This window comes from Rhineura floridana, chromosome 9 (assembly GCF_030035675.1).
Source record: "Rhineura floridana isolate rRhiFlo1 chromosome 9, rRhiFlo1.hap2, whole genome shotgun sequence".
In the NCBI taxonomy this organism is placed as follows: Eukaryota; Metazoa; Chordata; class Lepidosauria; order Squamata; family Rhineuridae; genus Rhineura; species Rhineura floridana.
In genome coordinates this window covers 89,135,020-89,154,980 of record NC_084488.1, presented here as the reverse complement: position 1 = coordinate 89,154,980, position 19,961 = coordinate 89,135,020, and the positions used below count along the sequence as shown (strand labels likewise).

Genomic DNA, 19,961 nt, shown 5'->3' with positions numbered 1-19,961 from the left:
GCTCTGTAATATACCAGTTGCTGGGAATCGCAGGTGGGGAGAGCACTGTTACATTCAGGTTCTGCTTGCAGGCTTCCCATTGACATCTGGTTGGCCACTGCATGAACAGAGTGCTTGACTAGATGGGTCCTTGGTCTAATCCAGCAAGCCCTTCTTATGTTATTAATGTTACAGCCTGAATCCGCCTCATAGCTTCTAATTCCTTTTTTAGTTGTTGATCCTTCATTGCTCTATCTCAGATATTTTCCTAGGATAGCATACATCTTACTCACAGATGTACAAGTAGATGCAGTTCAGTTTGCACTTTTTGTGTTAGCTGCAACAGGTTCTTATGTAAGGAAATATGACATATTTGCCGCCTTGGGCTCCTGCTGGGAGGAAGGGCAGGATATCAGTCAATCAATCAATATGCCAGGCTTGATTCGCACAAATCTTTTAACATGGTGAATTAACATGGTGACAAAGGGATCATCAATAAGCCCCCAGATAAATCACCCCATCACTGTTCAACCCAAAGGCTACCTGGAGACATGATGAGCCTAGATGCAAGGTAGCTAAATTAACACTTGCCATTCCTGCAACTAGTTGAACTATGATCCTGTAATCCAACATCCAGTGAATCTCTTATATCTTAGGTGTAAAGTCCCACTTCTTTACATCAAGCTACAAAATTCTCATTTTGATCTCATCCTGGTCTTCCAGTTTCTGTGTTTTTGCTTTGTATGTTATAGTTTCAAATATGAAAGTCAAATACTATGTTGGAAAAGGCCTGTAGGGTTCACATTTTGTATTTGAAATTCAGCTGGTGTGTTTCCCTCCCTCCACCCCATGTCAGTTCATCAAACATCTGCTTTATCAATGTAGCTATGTCACTCTCCTCCTACATTCAGCTAGAAATACAATTCGTATTATATCCTCAGAACCATTTTATTTTCTATCAATCGAGATTGAGGTGAGATGCCATCAGTTTACTGATGACACCAAACTCTTTTTACATTTGAGTCAGGTGAAGCACTGAACCTGCTAAATTGGTGTCTGGGTTTGGTGGGGAAGCCAATAAACTGAAGTTCAAACCCAACAAGACAGAGATCCTGCAGATTGCTTGTTCATCTATACCAGGAGATGGTGCCTGAATGGTGGTTGCACTCCCTCTAAAGGAATAGTGGGGAACCTCAGGCCTTGGAGCCAGTTGTGGCCCTTGAGGCATCTCTGTCTGGCCCTTGGGACTCTCCCGAGGCCATGTCCCTTCTCCTGAGGTCAGGCTGGAGTGCATCTCTGACCTGTAATAATGCTTTCTTGGATGGACAGTGGAGAGATGTGTGTGTAGAAACCCCTGACTTTTGCATGGCTGGAATGTAGCCTACTGTATTGCTCCTCCCACTTTTACCTTTGGCCTCACCCACCACTTCCCCCCCCAACCCTCTGGAGCATATTTTGGGAGGGCACAGGGAGGAGAGGGCAGGAAGTTCTATTGCACTGACAGAATGGATTATCTGAACTGCCAAATCTTCTTTTTATTCTTGCTAGTGTGCAGAATGAATCGAAGACAGTGTTCTTGAAAGAAAGCACTGCTGAAGAATAAGGAAAAATCTAGCTGAGATGTTTTGAAAAACATCTTGGCAATGGATATATTGCCACCATGCATTTTTATTATACAATGTTTACAAAAATGCATATGTTAGGGAAATGTGCATAAAAATGAATAAATGAAAAGAAATTGCTTGCAAAAATGTGTATATTAGTCAAAACTGCATAAATGCTTATTAGGAGACATTTGCACTAAAATGCTGAACAATTAGCAAATTGCTGCAGAATTGTGGAGAACTGAATTTATGGTAGGAAAAATGAGAAGCTGAGAGAAGTGAAACTGACAGATCCTTCTATCCGTGCTTCTGATTGGCTGAAAAAAATTATTAAAGAAAGAAAATTGTGCAGTGATTAAGAAAAGCAAGATACTTTCTCCATTTGAAGTGGGAGGGTGTTTATTTAAGACCAGTGGCAGCTGGTGGCTCCATGTCAGTGGGGCAGTGGAATCTGCTTTGGGTTTTAGTCTGACCTTTCAAGGAGCTGTCCAAGGTGCTGAAGTTCCTTGAAAATTTGGACTAAAACACAGAGCTGATTCCACTGCCCTGATGAACTAATTTACTTATGAAAGTGAACTGCTTTATTTTTGATGCTTCATTTCTTAGGGCAGAAATTGCCATTATAGGGAAAAAAGGTGCCTCAAAACATCTAGCAAAACCCACTCTTGTAGCATGATGTCATTATATATATATTTATTTATCACTTTCCACACACATGTCTCAAGGCAATGTACAAAATATAATAAATAACAGCTAAAATCAGTTAAAAACAACATAGAAAACAGCAACAGATAAATTTTAAAACAATGCAAAGTAATCACCCATTGCAGAGACCTATTCATCCAACTGGGAAAGCTTATCAAAACAAAAATGTCTTCAACTGTTTCCGGAAAGTGCCTGTCATATGTCGACAAGAATGCTGTTCCACAGAACAGGGATAGGCACACTGAAAGCCCTGCTCCAAGTTACTGTGGAGCAGGCTTCCAATATCTTTGGAACTTGTAAAGAGAAGCTTTATCGCAGACTGCAGTGACTTATTGGGCAGATAAGGGACAAGGTGGTCTCCTAGGTAACCTGATCCTCAGCTTTGTAGGGCCTTTTATGTTACCACCACCACCTTGAACTTTGCCCAGTAGCAAATTGGCAGCCAGTGCAAATCCTGCAAGCAAGGTGTTACATGCTCACAATAGTTTGCCCCCACAAGCAAGCTAGCTGCTACAGTCTGCACCAGTAGCAGCCTCTGAACCAACCTGAAGGATAGCCCTACATAGAGTGCATTGTAGTAATTTAACCATTAGGTTACCAGTGCATGGAAAACTGTGGTTGTTACAGTTATGCTATGAATTTCCTCACTCCTACTCCACATCTAGTTGGTCACTGTGAGAATAGGATGCTGGACTAGATGGGCCTTTGGTTTCATCCAGCAGGGTTCTTCTTACATTCTGATCAGGGATGTTAGAGGATTTTAAAAATATGGCTTTCCCCACGTTGCACTGGCGGGGGCTGCCATTTGTTGTATGTACAGTGCCCCTTTGTATATTCAGTTACACAGGAAATCATGTACAGTCACTTCCTGTACCATTTGTTAAAATGAGAGCAAGAGAGCAAGCAAGCCCTTGGTTCACCATCAAAGTACTCATGGGCATCCCCCCATGAATCCCCCCCCAATGAACCATAAGCATCTAGTGTTTGTAGAACCTGAGATATGAGACAAATTATGCAGGCACCATATCGTCATTTGCTTGCTCCCACCTTTATGTGATATGTGTGTGTTTATTTATTTATTTGGAGTATTTACTCCACACCCCGAAAGACTCCTTCAAATGCCTATATAAGTACTCCTCATTTGTGTGTGTGTTTTGTGACTTTTTTGAGGTTTGCATTTTTTAGGATTTCCCCAGAATTATCCTAAAAAAATCTGCACAGGAAGGGGGCAGGATGTACTTTAAGATGTTCACATACAGAACCAGGATGGGACAGATTTGTCCACCTCTAGTTCTTATGTCCCTATGCACATGACAGCATCATATCGCACAGGCCCCATCTGCACTATGCATTTAAAGCAGGATCATGCCGCTTTAAGCAATCATGGCTTCCGCAAAGCATCCTGGAAAGTGTAGTTTGTGAAGGGTGCTGACAGTTGTTAGGAAACCCTATCCCCCTCACACACACACACACACAGCTACAATTCTCAGAGTGGTTTAACAATCAATCACTCTTCCCAGGGAACTCTTGAGAACTGTAGCTGTGTGAGGGGAATAGGGGGTCTCTGAAGAACTCTCAGCACCCTCACAGTTCCCAGGATGGGGGAAGCCATGACTGTTTAAAATTGTATCATGGTGCTTTAAATGTGTAGTGCAGATGGAGCCGCAGCAAGTTTTGCTACACAGAGAATTAGGGGAATAACTAGGTGAGTGCTGTTTCCCCTGGCAGCCCTCTGTTTTTCATAACGTTTTGTTCTGCCCTGATACAATAGTGTAGCGGGGAAGCTGAACAGTGCCTTTTTGCTGGCTGGGAAGTTAGCAGGGGATTGCCTTTTCCCTTCTGCCATGTTAAGTGTCAAATTATCAGAGCGCTTGTTCCCAAAGTGTCTCCTACTGTCTCCAGAAAGAATATACAATGTAGCTCAGCTAGCATGTCTTAAACCATGGGGCTCCACTGCAGAGCAAGGTTAAAAGGTCTTTCTGCGATTAGGGTTCCAACGTAAAGCACTTGACTGCATGGAATCAGCACATGAGCAAAGTGATTCTATGTGCACACACACGACTAGCCACTTCACAGTTTGGGACTTTACAGTAGTATCAAAAAGCAAACCCTTTCTCTCTTCATGCTCTAGTCTAGCCACTGGGAGATGTTTGTCACATGGACCCTGGAGTCATTTCACACTCTTCTCTAATAAAGTCCTCTGAGACTGTCGTGCGCTTTGCCTGTTATCCCTCCCTGCTTGAGCCTTGCAGATAATTGATGGTGCTTTAGTTAATCATCCTCCCCCTTCTTTTGTTCACCAGGTATCTCGGCCTAGAAGAGATCCTTTTCATTTAGAGTTTGTTGTCTTCTCTTAGGTAATTGATCACCGCTCACCCAGAGACACCCTCCACCCAATTCTCAGCAGAGTAGGAGCAATCATCATGAATAATCAAAAAACGATGGCCACTCTGTTGCAGGAATGCAAACAAATGCTGGATCAACTCTCATCAGAGGCGGAGGACCAGTCTAAGAGAGATGAAAGCAAGCATCAGCAGTGCAGAGGTGAGATCCCAGTGACAAGTACTGGGTACAAGACTCCACTGAGTTTTCACTCCATCCCCAGCCTGCTCTGTTTTTCCATCTGAGCAGATAAGTGTCAAAAGATTACTGGATTTCTAGGACATGAATGGGATGTGAGCTAGGAGGCAGGCAGGAAAGTACCACTGAATTGCTGTCAGTTCTCATTTAAAGCTTCAGTAAACATGAGGCTGTGAGGAGCGGTTTTCGTTTAAGAAAAACAATGCTTCCAGAGTTTGGTGATGCACATAAATTTCAGTTATAAAAAAAATAATGCAACTTCTAAATGCTGGCTGTTATTTGTTTTCCTTTCACTGGGTGCCCTTCTCCTTTGCTAAAGCGTTTAACCATTTCTCCTAACACAAACTCCCTACATTTGAATTCCCGTCTTTTAAAAAAAAAAAAATCAAAAGTGGTTTTGGAAATAAAAATGGTGCAGGGTGTTTGTTAGGGAAACATTTGCAGGCATCTGGTAACTTGAACAAAGACACATAAATACTAGTAACACACAGTAGAAAGAATTCGCTATTTTTAACATGCTATGAAAAAAAATTAAACAGGATTAATTTATTATCCCATCTGATAAGCAAACGCTTGCCTATGAATCCTCATGCCATGGTCCATGTGTTAGGCTTTACGATGCCACAAGACTTTTTATTGTCTTCACAAGGTGCTTTATAGCTTGTCCTGTCTCTTCTAGAATTGATTGCTCCAGACAAAGCTAGCATAAGATGTGCATTTCTTCAGAAGTAAATCCCACTGTGTTTAGTTGGGCTTACTGTAGAGTAAGTGTGCATAGAATGGCAGCCTAAATAGTTTTAGCTTTGCCAGTTCCAGGCATGATCTTGTACTTCCAAAAGTTCTGAGTTTGTACATTAGATACCTTAATGTAAGTTGTCACTGCTGAAATTGTTTCTACCGTACTTCCCCCTTCCATTCCTTTACTGCCAGGCGGCACTTGTTTGTGGACATGATGCCGATCCTGCATGCACATTTTTCAGAGCATTCACATATCATCCTCATCAAAATGCCATCCCATACACACATACACACAAAACACTTTAATCTGGATCTATCATTTTAAAGAAACTTAGCTAATTTTCCTTGTAAACAGTAAATCTGGATTAAATCGGGAAGAAATATGAGATAGCATTTTGATATAGTGTGGACGCTATGAAAAACTTTTGTAAGTCGCTTTGGCTCACTGTCTGTGAAAAAAATGACTAATAAATACCACTAATAATTTGCTTGTTTGAGCACCACAAAGTCCACAGAGAAATGGCTATATGTTAGGCAGAGTATTATGTATTAAATCTGATGAATCTGAATTTTGTTTACTTGTTTGTTAAAAGACACCACACACATTGGATTTTCCTTTTTAACTGACAAATCATGTAACTCTCCCCACCTCATTCTGCTGTTTCAATAGCACCAGTTCCTTTTCACAGGTGAATCAATCATGATGACATTTGGGGAAATTTAAATCCACCTCATTTGGGGGCTATTCTGCTTGTGTACAGTTTCTGCTTCCTTTGACTGTCACAGTAGCTGTCTACAGTGCTTTGGCATTTGGGAATATAGTTTATATGTAAAGGCTGGTGTATGTCTCTTGTATGGTTTCCTTTCCTTTCATCCTACAAAAGCCACTTTTGTTTCCTTGTCACAAATTCCTTTCAGCTTTATTATCTCTCTGTTGAACTTCTAATCAGGTAGTTCTTTCTTCTTCTGTTTCTCCTATTAAATGCTGAAAAGTATGATAAATAATCAGTTTAGTTACAGATAAGGTACATTAGGAGCCTTTTAATTACTACATTAGACATGGCCCTTCAGGTAAACTGCTTGAGGAAGTAAAGGATCAGAGGCTCAGAGGTTCCCTAGGACCTGGTACCTTTAGATTTTCGTCCTTATTTTAGGGATCTGCTTTGAGTCAGAGAGACAATAATATTAATAATGTCACAATGTTTGTTTGGGTGTGTGATTATTCCACTGGATTATATCACTGAAGATTAGTTCAGTGCTCTGAGTGCAGATATCTTTTTACTTAGCAAGTGTTTTTTAAAAGCCTGTGATGATCACCAAACCCACAAGTGCTTATAAAAACGTTAACAGCTTTACAGTATCTTTTATGATAGCAGTTTGAACTAAGAGAATGATCTGAGCTCATATCTGAAGCTTGTTATCATTACTTCCAAAGATGGAGATGAATGCTGGAAATGGGGGCAGAGATTTGGAAATGAACTCACCCAGCTTGGAAATCCCTTGGCCATCAAGAGCTGAGGTTGTAGAGGATTTATAGGGGATTTGGCCTTGGCTTTTAGGAACTTATAAGCTGAGTGAGTTACCACCAGTCCTCACATGCCAGAACTCACTCACTATCCGTTTCTCCTCTATTCCACGCTTGCCCAGTTCCTGCCAACAAGAACTCTGGGAAGGATGGTGTTTTTTAAGCTCCTCCTGACTCATCGACCTGGAATGATAAGAAACTACCATTCTCAGACTTAAGGCAAAGACTGTATTTAAACACCCTTCATTCTGCGTTGAAGACTTGAGACTGCTTGGTGTCTGCGTTGCTGACTCTGAGCAAGTTTTTGTTGTTTGTTTTTCTCGATTCATTTAGGTGAAGGAACTTTAAAAACTACAATTTCCAACATTCCTACCAACAGTTGAAATGGTTGAGAATGCTCAAAAGAAAGGGGGAACCATTTGTTTTTGCAAGCCTTCTCAGTTGCCTTTTCCCATCCTCTGTGCCCCTTGAAATTTGCACATTGGGAAAGGGTGGAATCTGGCAAGTGAGAGGGCTGATTAGAGTGGGCTAGCTCCATCCCTAGGCTGGGTCTTTTGGACAATTCTCAGGAAAAGCCTGAGCTTTTCCAAAGAATTCTCCAAAACGAGTTGGAAAGACCTAAGCCGCCTTCAAGCATACTGTTTGAACGTTCAAGGGGCAAGTGAGAATGTGTGGGATGAATCTTGCCCCCTCAGTGACACTGTGTGTGCCAGGCGCATTCCCCAGCCCATGCCTGAGTGGTGTTAGTCTGAAGAGGGCTGACTTGCCATCCCCACAGGAAGTGGCCATGGAGTACGCCCAGTGCAGTCAGCCGCCCTATGCATTCCCGCTTGCCCCTTCATACCTTCAAACTGAATTCCTCAAGAGTATGTTCTGAATCAAATTGGACTGGTTTTGCCCATTGCTGATCCCTATTCTTGCTACTATTTACTACAGTGCCAACCACTACTATCGGCTGTGAAGCTTTTTAGGTTAGTGGAGCCTAGGAAGCTGCCTTATCCTGAGTCAGACATTGGTTTATTTAGCTCAGTATTGTCTATACTGTCTGACAGTGGCTCTCTCCAGGGTTTCAAACAGACTGTCTTCTCTAGCCATAAGTGGCTAGCAGGGTGGAGTAGTGCCATGCCATCCCCTCCCAATGGTGTTCTTGTTGCTGCTTACCAGGATGGTGTGAGACAGGTAGAGTCTTTGCAAGCACATGAGCACTGCTATTCTGGTTCTCCCACTGGTGTACCTACATAGCCCTGACCATTCTGGCAAGTGGCATTAAGGCTGATGTTGAGGGTGCAGTGGTGCAGCAGCACCCTGCCATGCTGGCTGCTCCTGTTTCCAGCCCTACCTGGGATAGAACCCAAGAACCTCTGCTTACAAGATGGATGCTGTACCACTGAGCCATGGTCCTTTCCCCGAAATGATGTCTCCCCCACTTACCCTGCCCGTGGACCATGGCTAAACAGTTAGGAAGCTGCCTTATTAAACCATTGGTCCATCTAACTTTGTATTGTCTACACTGACTGGCAGCTGTCCAGGATTTCAGGCAGGGGACAATTCTCAGCCCTACCTGTAGATCCCGGGGATTGAACTTAAGACTTTCCTTCTGCATGCATGAGCTATGGTCCTTTGAGATCCTGTGAGGTAGTGTTATTCACTGTCTTTAGTTACTCTCCTGGATTGGACTAAAATTACATCTAGTCCAATATTCTATTTCCAGCCAGAGCCAGATTGAATTGAAATTGATACCTCAGGAAGTTCACAAGTCAGACATGAAGGCAATGGCCTTCCCCTGCTACTTTCCCCCAACGTCTGGTATTTAAAGGTATACTGCCTCTGGACTTAGAAGACTGAGTTAGCTATCAAGTTGCATATTAACAGCTTCAACCCAACCTCTCATTTTCACACTGGGGGAATCCATTTCCTCCATTCCTTTCTGTCTTCTGTTCTCCACTCACACCCACAAAGCAATCCCAGTCTTTCACTTCCTGATTAAAAAAAATCCTTCTCTTAATGGCAGACAACTCCAGTTTACCTGCAGGGCAAAGCACAGGAGGTCACCTGATGACAGGCAACCTCTCATTACTACTCTGTTGCTGGAAGAAGTGACAGTCGCTGAGAGGCAAAATGGGGAAGGGAATGCTTTCAGCAGGTGAGGTGCCACCTTGTATCGTTCGTGGCTGAATCACTTTCCTGCACTTTGACCTTTTCAGCTTTGCTCCCTGATGATCTGAGGACCCTCATCGAAGAGGCAAAGGAAATGAAGTGGCCCTTCGTGCCAGAAAGGTGGCAATACAAACAAGCCGTAGATCTTGAAGACAAAACAAACCTGCAGGATATGATCAGTGCAAGGCTGCATGAGTTACTGGTATGAAGTATCAGACACCTGTCCTTAAAACTTACATTCACAGCACTTACCACTTAGACGTTCAGTGGCCTAACAGATGGTAGTCTCCCTGTTACATAGGTGACCCCCATTCTTCACTGTTGTTTCTGCTAGATGACAGTTGCCATCTTGGCTCCATTTAATTCAGTGGCTACATTCTTCTTGTAGAGTTGGGGTCAATGCCTTGATTTGGTTTACATATTACAAGATGGACACCCAGAAGGCAGTGTATGCTCTGATGCACACACACACACACAAGGGTGAAGTGAATGAAGAAGCCCACTCATTCATAAAGGCTTACGAATCTTCAAGTCCTACACTTTGTCTGCAAGAGATGCAGCTAAATGCTCCTTTAAAAGTCACATATTGGGCATAATGGAGATAAGTGTTACTTATTTGTTGCTTCATATGTAATCAGTGGCATAAGTGTTGAATATGGGACATCCAGTTTTAGTTATCCTAGCAAGTGGATAAATATTACTGTTTTTGTTGCTGCTGCTGCTGTTATTGTTTAGAGTTAGATTTATTTGTTGCTTGCTACCTGAAGGTTTCTAAGTGACTTACAACACTGTTAAAAACAAAAAGAAATATGTCACACTTTAAAAACAAAGCAGCTAAAACAACAACATCCCCATGCAGCCACAGGAGGCTTTGGCAGCATGGTAGTAACAAACATCATCTCAGGGGATCAAAATCTAGGGAAAAAAGTAAATCTTTACCTGGCACTTAAAAATATGTCAATCAAAGGTGCCAGGTGGACCTCACTGGGGAGCATATTCCACAGATGGGGAGCCACTCCTTTTCTCCCCAAGAATTGGACTATACTACTTTCAGAGCCATCTGTGTTGAGATTTTTGGAAATATCTTGAGGCAGCGAGTATCACTGTCAATTATGTGTTGAGTGAAGAATTTACTTTTGTTTATCCTGAACCAATAGCCAGTTAATTATACTACATTGCCCTAAACTTCTAGTGTTTTGATTGCATACACCTCCATCTTGCTACCCCACAGCCATCTTTCTTTCTAGCCTATTCCCTCCCCCTTCAACTTCTTACAGTGTTCTTCATAAGGAAGAGGGTCCACTCCCTCTCTCCCTCCCCGATCAGTTTAGATGCCTTTTCCCAGACCACCTTCAGTTCTGTCATATCTGTTTCAAGAGGATCAATGCAATTAATATTGTTTTAGGAGAGGATCAATGCAACTGACTCTTAACTAAGCACAATAGTCTAACTGTAGACATGCCAGCTATGTAATGTCGATGATATTTTAGATTTGCTTTTAATGTCTTCCTTAATATTCCTCATTCTAAGTTTGACTTTACCAGTTCCCAATACTTTGGGTTGGATGCAGACTTAGGCAGGCCTAGAGCAGACCCACTGAAATCCATGGAACTTCAATTATTCATGACCCTGTGCTGAAATTATCAGTAGGCTCTCCGCTTTGAAGTAAAGAGCTGTGTTGGGATGTGATGGAGCAAGAGCATGCCACTCTTTACTTCCAAAGGTTGTGCAATTTTAAAATTATTTTCATTATATGACGAGATTTCCACTTTTGAGTCTTATTGCTTTTATTTGTAGCCTTCTTTCATCTCTTATTGAATCTTCAAGCATCCTTAAAGATTTGACCCTCCGAAATCTATGGCAATCACCATGTAATGAAATATCTTTCATTTATGAGAAACTTTCACTAAAATGAAATCTGGGCAACTTTCCATCTTTTTCTAAAATTTTGATAGCATTATGGTTGCTATTTCCGAACAGCAAAACAGCACTTGTTTTATTTATTTGTTTCTTTGTTTATACAAAACATTTACTTCCACCCCTCCCCCAATTTGGATCCCAGGGTAGCTAACAACAAGGAGGGAAAGCAACCATACAAGGTTAAAACAAAAAATCAGTTATCATAGTAAAATTTATAGAATCATAGAATAGTGGAGTTGGAAGGGTCCATTGAGTCCAGCCCCCTGCCCAGTGCAGGAATCCAGATTAAAGCAAACCTGACAAGTGCAATTATAAGAACAACAGTAATTAAATCAATATGTCAATAAAAACCACACTCAGAAAATAATGGGTTGTATCCAGCTAATTTCTACTCAAAGTAGACCCACTAAAGTTAATGAAACTAGGTTAGTCATATCTATTCAACTTTAATGGGTTTGCTATAAATAGGACTAGCATTGAACACTACCTCATATTTTCCTCAGGGCCCAAAACCAGCCAAATAAAAAGTTCTTAAGTCTCCTCTTAACATCTCTGCAGTTACAGGGGCAGACCAGATGTCCCTTTGGAGGGGCTCCATAGGCAAGGTGCCACCACCAAGAATACCTTGTTTCATTTCAACATTCTCCTCGTGCAGCCTTTCCCAACCATTGTGCCTCCAGATGTTGTTGGACCCATCAGCCTCAGCCAGCATTGCCAATGGTCAGGAAGATGGGAGTTGTGGTCCAACAACATCTGGAGGCACACTGGTTGGGAAAGGCTGCCCTAGTGTCTGTTATGAGCAGGACAGCAAACAGGGCCTTTCCTGCTGACCATAAAACACAGTTTGATTCGTAATGGGATATGCACTCAGACTCACATCTTTTCTTGTTACTACCATATCCAACTGCTTTAAGGCAAATCATTTATAGTATCTAGAAATTTGCCCTATTTGTTATGATCTGTTGAGACAGGCAAAGTCAACCATTATTGCTAAGGTCTCTTCTTTGCCTTTACTTGTATTTATTCAAGGTTTGTTTGAAGGGCTTATATATTTATCTGAGGGTATCTGTTCCATGCTTCAACCTCCTTTTTCAGAGCAGTTTACAAATAACATAATACACTGCTTCTAAAAAGTTCTCCCAGAACTTTGAACCAGGAAAGGTAGCATGTTCCCTGGACTGTGTTACCCTTTCGCCATTGAATTTGTACCCATAGCCATGCTGAAGGTGTATGTTAAGTTTGTAGTTCATTCTTTGACATATAGTGTGATGCTGCCTCTAGGACAACTTCCTGTCTGTTCCTTAGATGTTCCATCTAATCCAGCAAGAGTGATGTCTTTGTGGATCAGCTGCTGGATCAAGAATGGAGGGCAGTGGGGTTTATTGTGTATGATCTCTGTGACCAGGGTTGTCAGCTTTTGACAGTGCCAATCACCACTTTAGGGTATGAAGAACTCCTCTCCTACCCCCCAATACAGGTGTTTAGCACTGTTGGACCTAGAAACATTGATGAAGCATTTTCTCAAGGAGGAAACATCTTATGCAGGAGGAACAAAATTCCTCTTGCCTCTGCTAGGGCCAGTTTTGTGGAATTTTTTTTTAATCTCCTATGCTTGCCTCTCTTGTGTTTTGTTTGATATTGTGATTTTAGCTATTATAACCCAAAGCCAACCAGAGAAATGCATATGCATTAAAAGGATGGTGTGAAAACCTTTATAAAAATCAGCGAATAAATGACAAAAGATTTGTCATCAGCTTTTCAAGTCCACTTCTTGGATTTTGGGCATGTGCAAGCAGACAGATACTCCTTTGTGGCTTGCTGCTGCACTCAAGAATCTTTGGTTCAGAGCCTTTCATGCAAGGGTGGGAAACTGTGGCCTTCCAGATGTTGTTGGACTACAACGCCCATCATCCCTGACCATTCACCATGCTGTGTGGGGTTGGTAGGAGTTGGAGTCCAACCACAAGTGGAGGGCAGCAGGTTCCGCACTCCTGCTGTATATCTGGGGACAACTGTATCCCATCAACAGGACCGTTCGCACAGACTGAGCTGATCACTTCCCGCTCTCTTCTAGGTGAAGTAAATGGGGTAACCCTTGCCTGTGTACATCAGAGCTCCAGCAACCACAAGGAACTGCTGCAGCAGAAATGCTGTGTTTGGGAACACTGGTATGACGGGTGTGTGCAAGTGAGGGACCTGATGGTTACAGCCAGGTACCATTTGCCCCAGGTGCAAGATGGGATAAGGAGTTGCCCAGTCAGAATTTAAATCACCGCTTCTCTCCACTTCCAAAAGTGAATGGTTTAACTTGCGTGGAGCACCTTACATGCCCTTGATAAAGTGGGAGGATGTTGTTGCTGCTCTTGCTTTACAAATCCCCAGTGCTAAGTGGAATTTTATTGTGATTCTGAATTTGTTTTGGTGTGTTGTCTTCCTCCCCCCCTTTTCCCCTTTCCCTTTCCCTTTTTGGTGTGTGGCCTCAAACGGAAATTTATGGTGGAGGCTGACCCCTTTTACAATGCCCACAAAGCCCTCAGACTCGAGAGCATTTGTCTGCTCTCTCCCAGAATAAACACCTGCAGTAAACTCCCCAAGAAACCTGGATGGATGGGAGATTAATGTGACTGTAATAGTGGAGCAGTGTTTGCACGCATTATCCTCTCACCCCAGGTAGATGAGCCTTTTCTGAGATGATCCCAATTATTTATTGCTGAAACATCTGTTGATAACTGCAGCTGCCCTGGCGAAACAAAGCATATCATGGGGTCACAGACTATAGGGCCCTACAATCCTGCCTCATGCTAGTTTGAGACTATTCACCAACACGCCCCAAAGTCCATGGGTTACCATCATCTTCAATGTTTCATGATGCCGTAAGAAATACTTTCTAAATGCTGCGCTCTTTCCCCCATGTGCTTTGAACTATTATTTCATTTTCAGTGGTAATTTATATTCTAACGCTTTTGTACTCTGGGAGAAAAGGGATACTTTTTTTTTGTTTTCCATTTAATTGTAGATTGACTGACACTTTGACCCATATTATTAGTATTAGTCAAGAAAGGCTTTTTTCCGTTCCGTTGCTCTCTTTCCCATTTATTTTTTAAAGAAGATTTTTTTAAAAAAAATCAAGACAAAGTAAAAGTTTCTTGGAATTTTGATAAAAATATTGGGGGCTGGAAGTACTACTGAAAAAAGTAATAGTTTAATAGTGAAGAATACAAATCTGAGCTGTCTCTTTTTATCTGATTTGCAGGAGGGAATTATTTTAAATCCCTCTGAAAGAGAAATTAGGCTTTGTTGATATTGTTTGGGAAAACCTTTAACACATTTCATCTGAGTTTATTCTAAAGTGGCAAGTTTAGAATAAGCTCTCCACTGGAATGAACCAGTGTTTGTAAAGTGCTTTGGGATCCTTGAATGAAGTGTTTATTATCCTGGAAGGTCAGATTTTGTGGGCCATATTCACAGTGTGCAGTATCTTACTTCTCGAGTAGCTTCAGTGATCTCAAAGTGTCTCTATGAGAGCACTTGGGTTTCCAGTCTGCAAGTGTGACTTAGCTTTGCATTGTTAGAAGTGATGCTTTGTTTGCAGGCCATTGCTCTGTTGTGTGTGCAAAACAACCATTGCTGCTTACATCAATCTTTTAAACAGTTCAGCTTTGCATTGGCTGCAGAATCCTATTGTACAAAGCAACCAGAAGAGAGGAATGCTAATAAAAGACATGGGGGTGGCAGCAGGAAAGGACAAGGAGGAAATCCTATATCTACTCAATTTAATGAGAAGCTCAGTAATTACACATCAGTGCAAAATGTGCACCCTGAAATATTTTCTTGCTTGATCATAATTTTCATTGTGCAACTACTGAACAGAATTTTGAAAAGTGAAGGATATTTACTGTTAACACTTAGGCCTTCATTAATTATTTCTGTGGATCTTGTAAGAATTGTAAGGAAGCAATTCTTTGGGCTGTCTGTTCAAATGCCTATACATTAATAGGCAAAAAAACCCTTGCGGTTTAAGAACATACCTATAGCCAACAGATATTTCTATCAAACTTTAAAAAGCAGGGAAATTGGGCAGCTATAGTGAATGCACCAGGGGAGCAGGAAACCTGACTTCCTCTCTGAGATATTATACTGCCATACAAATTTGTTAAAATGCAAACACAATTTGGGTGGTTTTTCACAGTACAATTCACTTGCTGTGGAAGAATTTAGTAGCACATGCCTCTGAGCATATGGTGAGTGGTGGCAACACCTGCAATCAGTCCAAATAACAAAAAGAAGATATGTGCTATGTTGATCTTGTTTTAGCAAGGAGGTAGCAACAATATTAAGACAATTGATATCGTTCAGATATTCACTTTCAATATGTTTGATTTACTTTGCAATTTTAGTGAAGGTTCCTATGATAAATTATTTTTCTTTGCTTCTGTTTCTGTGAATATGTGAAGTACAGCAACACTTTGCATTATTTACACTTTAAAATACTCGAAAAACATTTGTGGAATGATGGCACTGACTATTCTGCAGAGTAGTCTCCAGTGGACATGAAGAATGTCTCAGTTTGCACAAGAGAAAACAGTGGGAAGTGAAAAAAATTCTAGCAAATTTCTAGGTGTGCTCTATGTTTCTAATTGACCATGTCCACCCTTCCTTAAGTAGAGTGGTTTAAGCATAGCAGGTTGAACACATGCATCTTGGGCAGGCCAAGTTTGTTTTTTCCAACAGCTAGAGTCATTGTTTAAGTAGCAACATATTATAATCAGTCTAATTTTACATCAAAACTGCTGTTTCAGATTCAACTGTTAATACACCAACATAGAAATATAATATAACCTCCAGTTTGAAACACAAAAGGTTGTGTTCCCCATTATATGACATTGACCAATAAAAAGGCTTTGAAATTAATAAAAATGAATTTGATGCAGATATCTAGATGGATAATGGTAAAATATAATTTTCTAGATTAGATTCTCTGTAGAAACAGTACAAACACAGAAAAGAAACAAAGTAAGAAGAACACCAACAAACATACACATACAAAATATGTATCAGGGATACTAGCCCTCATACTGGGTCAGACCATTGGTCCATCTACCTCAATACTGTCTTCACTGACTTCCAGAGGCTCTCCAAGGTTTCAGATAGGATCTTTCCAGCCCTACCTGAAGAAGCCTCAGATTGAACCTGGAACCTTCTGTGTATAAAACTGATGCTCTGCCATTAAACCAAGGCCCTTCCCTCATCATCTGTTTCTTCATGCTCCCCCTTCCACTATGGAGGAGTGTTGCTGTTTGCACTGTCAGTACTGACCATCTGTTTAGCGGGGGGGGGATGTACTTTCTCAATCCAGTGAGGGACATCCTAAGTTACTGCATGCAGTAACGCTCTTTTGCATGAGCAAATCATATCCTGCAAAGTGATCCACTGTGCTATATCAGTGTGACTCACAAGATATCTTAATATAAAAAGGATATAAAACCCAGATACTTTTTATGTACCCGTCCATTTTATTAACCTTTTTTCTTTTCTAAATAAGGCTATTTTCAGAGAGCTGTCTTAGAAAGGACAGCTTTGCTGGCTTATACAGTAATGTTAATAGCTCTCTGTGCTTTTAAACTGATGGTTAATTTGAGTTGCCTTTGCTTAAAATGGCAGCAGATAGATAGATGGCAGCATTCAACAAATATTTCACTTCTGTTGCTTAGCAGTAAAATGCCACAGGGGCAGGGTGATGTAATGGCTAGAGTGTTGGACTATGATTAGGGAGCCCTTGGTTCAAAACTGTGCTCAACCAAACCTTAGTGGATGATCATGGCCAGTTACTCAGCCTAACCTACACCACAAGTGTTTTGTGATGCTAAAAGGGGGTGCACATGTGCCTGAGCTCCTTAAAGGAAGAACAGGATATAGATATAGATATAGTTGGTTAGTTAATATTTGTTTGCTCTGCAATTTTGTAAATGCAGTGCTTCTCGTTGTTCTGCAAGTTTTCATGAACTATCAAGCAAAACCCACTTAAAACTAGACAATATACTCAATGTGGGGGCTGCTTGTGTTACATTCTCCCCTTTCTTCCTTTTTCGGTAGACTCTCCTTCCATGTCAAACATACTGCAGAGAATGCAGCAGCCATTTAATACATGTTAGATGTTTGCATATACAGTACATTGTAAAGGAGAGTATCCTGGGAAAGTTAGCAATGCCAATCCAATAGGTTTCATTCCAGTCTTGGTAAACAAATAAACCAAAATACCTGTAAGGTCACTTATTGATGATTTAATTCATGCTCATTGAAAATTCCTCCACCATCATCTGTTTCCATCTTCCTAATTTACTCTGCACAAGCAATTTTGAATTTGCACATTTTATACCCATTCTAATGCCAGATGGCTCTAGTATAGAGTGTTTTCTCCCTTCCTGGGAGCAGCTGCAGTGGTCAGCAAAAACAAGGTGTCCTGGCATTGAAACCAAGCCTGGGACCCAAACATTAAGGTGTAATGCTTGGAGGAACTAGATCACTAATGCAAGAAACCATGAAAACAGCACACCCATCCACTCAGGGCTTTTTAGCAAAGGCCCTTCAGTCAAGGCTGTTTTGCATTTCCACCCTGAACCCCTATAATTGATGTATAGAAATCTTCTGCAAATCTAATTCCATCTCCACCTGACTCGGCTTCCCAGCCATGAAGTTCCTTTTGTCTGGTAAACTCAATTACACAGACATAGTTGACAACGTAGAAACAGATGTTCAAGTGAAGTGCACATTTTTCTCTCTCTCTCTCTCTAGACATGGATACAGAAAGACCCTAATGGTATGTCCAAACTAGAACCCTCATCTTTCTTTTACCTTTTGGTTAGGTTTGGCCCTTCTTTTCTCTCACTCTGCCCATAATTTTGCTTGTCTATGAAGTATCTTCCTCCCAGGATTGTGACCTTGGGATATATTTATTATTGTAGTTGTGTACATCTATACATAGCAATAGTTTTTATGTAAGGTTCAAGAAAAGAGGGTGATATTTCCATGGGACTGCAAATAAATGGGGGTTGAGAAAGGTCAGAAATTTCTCCAGTCCCTCAGAAATAGAAATTGGCAAAAGAATTGTGAGATGTGTATGGTGAATGGATAGATATACATTATAGCAAATGTAAAGGAAAATAGCTGCACTAAATAGGATGGACCTGTGCCCAGGATGATGTCTGTTGTCTAAATATATGATAGAAATATCACTGGGAAGGTTAGTGGTACTAAATTGTGTTGGCAGAAATGTAGAAGTGAATCTTTCATTGCATATGGATTGCTTGAGCCATTAATGGCAATTCCAAGTACAAATTACACACAGTCTAGCTACTTTCAAAAAATCCCATCTGCCACATGATGGATACCTTATAAATTCTTTATTTTTATATAAGACAGCAAGAGTTTAATGTATAGCTATGAAATCAAATTTCCAACTGTTATCAAATTAACCTTCCCTAAGGATAGCTTTGCATGTGCACCTCAGACTTGGCAGCCATTATATTTTGTTTCACTCATAGAGGGGGAGAGTTCTTCTGATGAACCATGACAACACACTTTCAGTCTCATAATGCTTCTGCTTGACAATGCCAAAAAAGATGAGAAAACAGCTTTGGCTGCATACATACGACATTTTATTCTAGAACCAATGGAGATGAGTTCTTGTTTTTTCTACCTAGTCCACACAGTCTAGACTTACTGCATATTTTTTGCCCCTGAAATGTGCTTCTGGAGAAACTGGTTTCATTCCAAAACCAAAAGCTTATTGCAGATTAAGTCTGTATTACCCCACAACGTATCCATTTGAAAACAGATGTAGACAGTCCCAGCAATGGGGTGTATGTATCTACACCTGCCCAGTGATGTTGTGAGTGGACATTGGGGTGGAGGAGAAATTTGATTCAGTTTGCATTTAAAGCCAAATTTATCAGATTCACACTTCCCAAAACAATATGAGAACCGAAACACAGAGATCCTTCAAAATTCGCATTTATCTGAATTTTGCGATGCAGTACTCCAACCCAGTAATGTTTACAAAGATGTATATGTTAAAGCATGCACAAAATGAATATATTGGTGAAAATAACACACAAAAATGCATTATATTAGGAGTAGTCAAAACTGCATACAAAAATGTATTTCTTAGGAACAATTTACACTAAAAAAAACTGAAGAATTTTCATGAGGCTTGTTTTTTTTTAAAAAAAATAGCAAATTACTGCAGAAATGTGGAGAACTGGACTTAAGATGAGAAAAATGAGAAACTGAGAGAACCAAAACTTGACAGGTCATTCCATCCCTAGTGGGCATATACCAGGAGATAGAAGGGGAAGGGCAAGGTTGGCATGGTGCAAACACACCAGCAGAGCCAATCCAGTGCTCCTGCCAGTGCATTTGCGCCATACCAACCTCACCACTGCCTCGCATCATTTGCCTCATCTAGCCTGTATGTGTGAAGTCCATCTTTTCACCCTGCAATTGCTCCTTTTCTTCCACAAAATTTCTCTACTTTCATTCGATGCTGTTACAGGAAGGAATTTGGGGGCCACATTTTGCATTAATATGGCAGCATTTTTGTGGACTAAGTCCCCTTGTGTGATTTGGCAGCCAAGGGAAAAGTTGAGTGTTATTTCTCAACATACTGCCAGGGCATGGAGGAGAACAGGGTTATAACTTCCAGCAGTTGATGCCAAGCAAAATTTATCAGTGTGTGACATAGCATGCCACCTTCA

General features: G+C 41.1%; 1 protein-coding gene across 11 annotated transcripts in view; it reads left to right on the top strand.

Moving 5' to 3' along the window:
* Positions 1-19,961, top strand: part of ALPK1 (alpha kinase 1) — a 90,994-nt gene that overhangs the window by 40,399 nt on the left and 30,634 nt on the right. For 5 of the 11 annotated variants that reach the window (XR_009757973.1, XR_009757972.1, XM_061585368.1 and 2 more), the window contains 2 exons: positions 4,646-4,832; positions 9,336-9,490. Coding sequence is in view for 9 of the 11 variants with exons in the window: in XM_061585361.1 (XP_061441345.1) it covers positions 4,646-4,832; positions 9,336-9,490 (342 nt within the window). In the remaining 2 variants the exon portion in view is untranslated. Of the gene's footprint in view, positions 1-4,591; positions 4,833-9,335; positions 9,491-12,967; positions 13,377-19,961 lie in introns of those variants that run through there. The other 6 variants (XM_061585366.1, XM_061585367.1, XM_061585362.1 and 3 more) reach the window with 3 other exon arrangements.